The following is a 6,727-nucleotide window of genomic DNA, read 5'->3' as shown; positions in this document are numbered from 1 at the left end:
GTATGTGTTCTAGTTTGTTGAACTCCTTGGTATGATTTGAGCTGTTGTGTTGAACTAGATGACCCGTCAGTACATGTTTAGTGCTCGTATTATGCTCGGTGTGTAGTGCGCTCCACTCTTATTGATGCTTACACTTGTAGGAAACGGCCACGCAAGAGTTTAGTCAGGCTCTTGTCGTGTCCCAGAGCCAATTTGCGCCATCTTCAGGGCTTCTACGACATGTGACCTTGGCACTCAGGTGCCAATTGCAAAATCTGGACCGATCATTGGATCAACGGTAGATCCGTGGCCAAGATCGCCCCTCTCATCTTCGCGCTCGTCCATCGACTCCATCGCAAGGCACGTACCATCCAAGATGGCTTTCGCCTACTTTCCTAGATGCAGGATATCCACGGGGTGCTCAGACCCCCGATTCGCGTTAAATTCTTCCTCTGGCTACCCCTTGTCCTCTGTTCTGCTCCTACGCTTGCTACCATGCCTCCTTGCGCGCGTACCGATTGTAACCCCATGCTACAACTCTCCGTCCATCAATGAAAAGACACGTAATCTTTGCGTATTCGTGAAGAAAAAAAATGCTATCATAGTACTATTCAACAAGTCCACAGTCGAGTGTGAAAAATATTCTAAGCAAGTCAAGGCTATTGTTGGCCGAGGAGAGACGTTCAGTTTCACTCACTGTCACTCTCCCACTCACTGTACGACTCTATCACTCTCTGCCAAACCATCCAAAAGCTATCTCATTTCGCTGCATGTTACTCTGCTCTGCTCTTTGGCTCCTTCCTCCTGCTGCCGCTGGCCGCTCTCCAAAACCACCACCCTCCTCCCGCAATCATCCGCAGCTTCGCAGCACCTTCTTTCTCCTCCCTCTCTCCCTCCCTCCCTCAGCCACACCACGAGCCTCCACTGGATTGGATGTGAATGGAAGGTCGGAGGATACTGGAATGTAGGGCCGGGTAAAGAGAGGGAGCAAGAAACGCCAGCAGACAGCCCCGCGCGCGCCGGAAAGCTCGATCTGATCCGATCTGATTCGGACTGATTTCTCGCCCGCCCGCCGCCGCGGGGCGAAGAAAAGAGCAGAAATGAAGAGCCTGCAGTGCTTCAAGCAGGGCGGGGATGGCGCGGGGAGGCGGCTGGAGCGGCGGCTGTCGCTGGGGGACTACAAGAAGGCGGTGTCGTGGTCCAAGTACCTGGTGGCGCCGCCGGGCGCCAAGATCCGGGGCGGCGGCGAGGAGCTCTGGAGCGCCGACCTCTCCAAGCTCCAGATCCGGGCGCGCTTCGCCTCCGGCCGCCACAGCCGCGTCTACTCCGGCCGCTACGCCGGCCGCGAGGTCGCCATCAAGATGGTCAGCCAGCCCGAGGAGGACGCCGCGCTCGCCGCCGAGCTCGAGCGCCAGTTCGCCTCCGAGGTCGCGCTCCTCCTCCGCCTCCGCCACCACAACATCCTCTCCGTACGTTCTACTACTTACTAAACTTTTCTACTTTCACTTTCTACCCTGTTGTTGCCACTGGATTACTTTGATTAGATGAAATTATTAACATCTGCTTCAGTGATATGAATCTGAATTGAGCAAATTGGTTGTGTTGTTGGTGCCCATGCCTGAGGATTTGCCATCCCAACCGATCTTCACATTAAAGGTGGAAACTTTAGGCAGACAAGCTTCTTTCCCCTATCAATTTTATTGTTCTTTTTTGAGGAAAAAAAACAGTGGTCCTTCCTCGGCGATTTCCGTTAAAGAAACCATCTACACTTCTAAATTGTGAATTTCAGGTAGTAAGTACGTAATGTTTACGATAGTGAAACCCCAACTTTGTACCAGCTGGAACAAATCTTTAGACATGATTGTTTGTTTTCTCCATGATAGTTCACTGTCTCCATCTTTACACTCATACAGTCGTACTGATTGCTGTCCATTCATAAAGTGCAGCTTTTAGGTGGTAATAGCAATTTGTACTTTGGCCCGACTTATGTTTGTACAGTCTGGACGACTTAGTGCATCAAAGCAACCTTCCAAATATTTTTAGTCTCTCTGTGGTTTTGTATGGCGGTAAAACGGAATAATTTGGACAAGAGTGTCGCGGAAGGCTTGACGAGTTCACGACACCTACAGCTCTGTACACGATAAGCCGATAACGTTAGATACTTGGATTTTCTAATTAATTAAAGTGGGTGGTGGACCATGTAGGGCGTGCCCACTCTTAAGTCTTAACTGCTTTCAGATGCAGAGAAAAGCGCGTCTTATCGTCTAAGTGTTTAATAACGAGAATCGACCCGGAGAGTGATAGATAGGTGGATAGTTCATGTGCAGATAAATATCAATCCCGCTTTTCCCTTTGCTAAGTGAGGTCCTGTCTCGCTCAGCCCCACAAGTCACATGGATAAAAGGTTAGTTGACTGCATCAGATGGATTATTAAGCTTGAAAATTCAAACGGTATTATGGTTGGTAGTTCTTCAGTTCAGACTGTTCCCTGTATCCGGTTTTACACACTGCCAACTTGTGAATGTTCTTGATTTCTCGCACGTTGCTTTTCTGTGAACCAAATTTACATGCTGGGCTGTGAACATATGTCAGTAATAAGGTTCAAACAATTTTGCTTATGATCTATGTTGGATCTGAAATGATTGGAATACTTACAGTTAACTGGCTGTATCAAAGCGTTTTGTCAAGTCTCTGTTTTTTATGGAATTTGATGGTAATCTTCTTCTTTCGCAGTTCGTCGCAGCATGCAAGAAACCACCAGTATTCTGTATCATCACTGAGTACATGGCAGGGGGTTCCCTTAGGAAGTATCTACACCAGCAAGAGCCTCATTCAGTCCCCATCGAACTAGTTCTGAAACTAGCTCTAGACATTGCCCGTGGGATGAGCTACCTGCACTCACAGGGGATACTTCATAGAGACCTGAAGTCCGAAAACGTGCTTCTGGGGGAGGATATGTCGGTCAAAGTGGCGGATTTCGGGATCTCATGTCTGGAGTCGCAGTGCGGAAGCGGCAAGGGGTTTACGGGCACCTATCGGTGGATGGCTCCTGAAATGATCAAGGAGAAAACCCACACTAGAAAAGTCGATGTGTACAGCTTTGGAATCGTCTTGTGGGAGATTTTAACTGCTTTGGTTCCATTCAGCGAGATGACACCTGAACAGGCCGCTATAGCTGTCGCCCTCAAGGTATGTACGGATCCTTACACAACACTTCTTTATGTGTGGATGCTAGTTTCTCACTTGTGGATTCTAAAGACTAATTGTTGTTCGCCTTGCTTCATAAGTATACGGAGCATGTTTCTTAGCTCAGATTTGGTCAATGGAGTATGTTTAGTGCTCAGCTATCAATGTTAATGACCGAATTATGTGGAATTCTCCAAATTGTATTAATGTTTCGCAAGTACCATAGACAGACCTCAGAATTTGGGGAAACATCAGTTCATTATGCTAATCAAGTTCAACATGCTTCAAATGTTCCGGCATTTTTTAACCAGCTATTTATTTTTTCTGTGCAGAATGCGAGGCCACCGTTGCCTGCTTCGTGCCCTGTGGCCATGAGCCATCTGATATCTCAGTGCTGGGCGACAAACCCAGAAAGAAGGCCTCAGTTTGACGATATCGTCACGGTCCTCGAGGGCTACAAGGAAGCGCTTGACAATGACCCATCCTTCTTCCTGTCATACATACCGCCTCCGACGCACCACCAGCATCAGCATCAGCAGAGCCTACTACGGTGCTTCCCTCGGGTCAAATCAATGCGCCGGTCCGCGTCTCTCAAAGCGTGATGTATGCGGGCGGTGCTCCTCCTTCATCCTCGCCATGTATAATATGCACCTTTCTCTGAGTTTCTTCCTCTCTATGTGCCGGCCCTCTATTATTGCGGCATCTAGGCTCGCTCCAATTTCGTTTTTTCTTTCTTCTTGGTTATTATGATTGCCATCATTGATGATGCCATCGAAGCCGGCCGTGCGTTTCTATCTAGATATGACAAAGCAGTTCTCCCTGCAGATTATCTATCGGCTGCCGTTTACTTGTGACCGAGTGATGGAACCATGAACTAGCTAGCTTTTGTAATTGTAATTATAACTGAGCTCTTCATGAATCGTGTTCCTACTCTTTTATCTGCTTCAGCAAGAATTACCATTATCTTAGCCTTACATAACTGAGCTTCTCCGAAGGGATTGCCATTTTGTCGCACTAGATGTAAAACTCCTGGGCATGAACTTTCTACCATGCTGCATCAAGAATACACAATGTTGTACAGATAGAAGGAAAAACTCCCGTGACATGAACTGGCTTTCATACTGTAAAATTCAAGGGAGAAGGGCATAATAGCATATTCAGTTTGATTTGCCTAGCGCCAACTTGTTGGATATTTGAGATCTTGGGAACAAATTGAAAAGAGAGAGTCCCTGACATAGATAAAAGAGTAAAATGCGAGCAAACCCATAGAAGATACAAGCAATCATCAACCTCAAACCTCCAGAAACAATTTGGGAGGTCCAGAAGCTCGCGTGCTGCGTGGCAAGCCTTAGCCGGTTCATATCCAGGCTCAGGAAAAAGGCCCCGCCGCTTTATCGAGTCCTGTGCAAGAACGAGTTCTACTGGAGCGGATAAGGTGAGGGCCGCGTTCGAAGACCTCAAGCGCCTCCTACAACCCAACCCATTGCTCGCCTCCCCCGCATAATCCGAGCCGCTGTTACTATACATATCCACTACCACGCAAGTGGTAAGCGTGGTTACAATGGTGGAAAGTGAAGAGTGGGGAACATCCCTAGTTTCTTGTTGTTGGAGCAAACAAAATTCAGGTGATGCAAAACCAACTTCTTGTTGCCCAATAACTATTTTTTGGTGTTCTATTATAGGGATGTTGTTGAAGATACTCTAAGGGACAGAAACTTGGAAGTGCTTTGATGTATCTTTTAGTTTCATTGCATTTTGTGTCACTACCACCTGAAAGACTCAAGCTAATGATTAAATGGCACAAATTAACAATAATTTCATTGCTAAGATGCCCTCCCCCAGTAGATAAATGGTTTCGTTGCTAATCTAGCCAATTTCTCTTTCAAAATTTACTTATATTTCCAAAGAGTTCCTTTTTTATAACTTGAAAACATATTACAATAAAGAACCACTGAACGAAAAACACATGTGCATGATAATCTTCAGATCAGTTCAGCCTCCCGCTGTTGTCTTCCTCCTCCTCCTCCTCAAGCTTCTTGGATGTGTACACCTTATATAAGTAACAATATACCAATTGTAACCCAAAGGAATTCATCACACGTACATAAATAATAAGTGTTTCACCTACATTATTGATTTCCCCTTTATATATACCCTTTTCTTTCAAGACTAGTAGATGGCATGTTGTGTGCCTTCACTTTGTTTTAACTCATTGGTAGCACTAGCTTAGTCCATCAAGTAGGCAACAAACAACAAGGTATACATGAGAGAAGACAAAGAGTCAAATGGACACATAACTGGGAATAGGAGGCATCAGTAACCGTGTTGGAGTGACTATCTTATATGTGACGAGACCGACACCACTGTCATGCCGTGTCTTCATGTCGAATCATGGGAGCCGCCAAAACTGCATGGAAGAAATGCAAAAAATGATCAGCATTATAAATGCAAAAAATGATATTGTGCACGGGAATGCTACGCAAGTAGAAATGACTTTCTTGTTGCTAGAGACAGCTACCTAAGACGGCTTTGATGTAACTTTGAGTTTCACCACAATCGGCGTTGCTACCGTTCGAGGAAATCAAGTGAGGAATGTTCATATACTTCATACAATCTAGTTAATGGAGCAATTCAGTAACAATATTCCCAATTGCGGAGACGCACCAAAAGAAAATTCGCTACAGAGCATATGAATTTTATTAATTGCTACTCTAACCAATTTCTCTTTGAATAGTTATTTATACTTGCATAGAGCTCGTTCTTCATAACCTGGAAACATATGGAAACAAAAGCACCTATGAAGATAAAAGACATGTGAATAATAATATTCAGTTCAGCTGCCCAACATCGTCTTCTCCTACACCTTGCAATAGTTCATACCCATCGTAACTCAAAGGAATTCATCAGACATAGATAATAATAAGTGCTTTACCTACATGAGTATTGGTTCCGCCTATATATGTACCCCTTTCTTTGAACAAGAGTAGATAGCATGTTGTGTGGTTTCACTTTCTTATAATTGGTCAGTAGCACTAGCGTAGTCTATCAAATAGGCGATGACCACCCAAACAAACAGAGGATGAATGAGAAAAAAAGAGTCAAATGGGCACACAACAGGGAATTGGAGGTGTTGGTAATTGTTTTGAAACATCGATTCTAGCAAGTGGATTGAAATGACCGTCACCCCGAGCGAGCGAGCGGCTGAAATTGCATTGATCGAATGCTCAAAATTGAAAGAACGACTTCCGTGTTTTTCTAACACTTCATAAGCGCAAGTGCTCATATATACGCGCATACACTCACCCCTATGAACGCACACACGCACACCCTATCCCATATGAGCACCGTAGAGAGACTGAGCCGGCATTGTCATCTTGAGATTTTACGAAGCCACCGTAGGCACCTCATAGTCGACAGGACGTCTCTTCCCAGTGAACGCATATCGCAGGAAATCATGAAATAAATTCTGGATATATGCGAGCATCGGGACAGCTACCTAAGACCTTTGCCAAATTATACCCACTTTCGTATGTACACGTCGTACGGATACCTTCTGTATGAG

The 6,727-nt window shown here is 45.4% G+C and overlaps 1 protein-coding gene across 1 annotated transcript; it reads left to right on the top strand.

The window, feature by feature from the left end:
- The first annotated feature begins 734 nt into the window (after window positions 1-734).
- Window positions 735-4,144, top strand: LOC109777020 (serine/threonine/tyrosine-protein kinase HT1). Its single transcript, XM_020335681.4, has 3 exons — window positions 735-1,448; window positions 2,713-3,168; window positions 3,498-4,144. The coding sequence occupies exons 1-3, from the start codon at window positions 1,080-1,082 to the stop codon at window positions 3,765-3,767; spliced, it is 1,095 nt and encodes a 364-aa protein (XP_020191270.1). The 5' UTR covers window positions 735-1,079; the 3' UTR covers window positions 3,768-4,144.
- Window positions 4,145-6,727: the final 2,583 nt, after the last annotated feature.

The sequence above is a fragment of the Aegilops tauschii genome, chromosome 3, assembly GCF_002575655.3.
Source record: "Aegilops tauschii subsp. strangulata cultivar AL8/78 chromosome 3, Aet v6.0, whole genome shotgun sequence".
Classification (NCBI taxonomy): Eukaryota; Viridiplantae; Streptophyta; class Magnoliopsida; order Poales; family Poaceae; genus Aegilops; species Aegilops tauschii.
The sequence above is the reverse complement of the archived record's forward strand: the minus strand, read 5'-3'. Positions and strand labels throughout refer to the sequence as shown.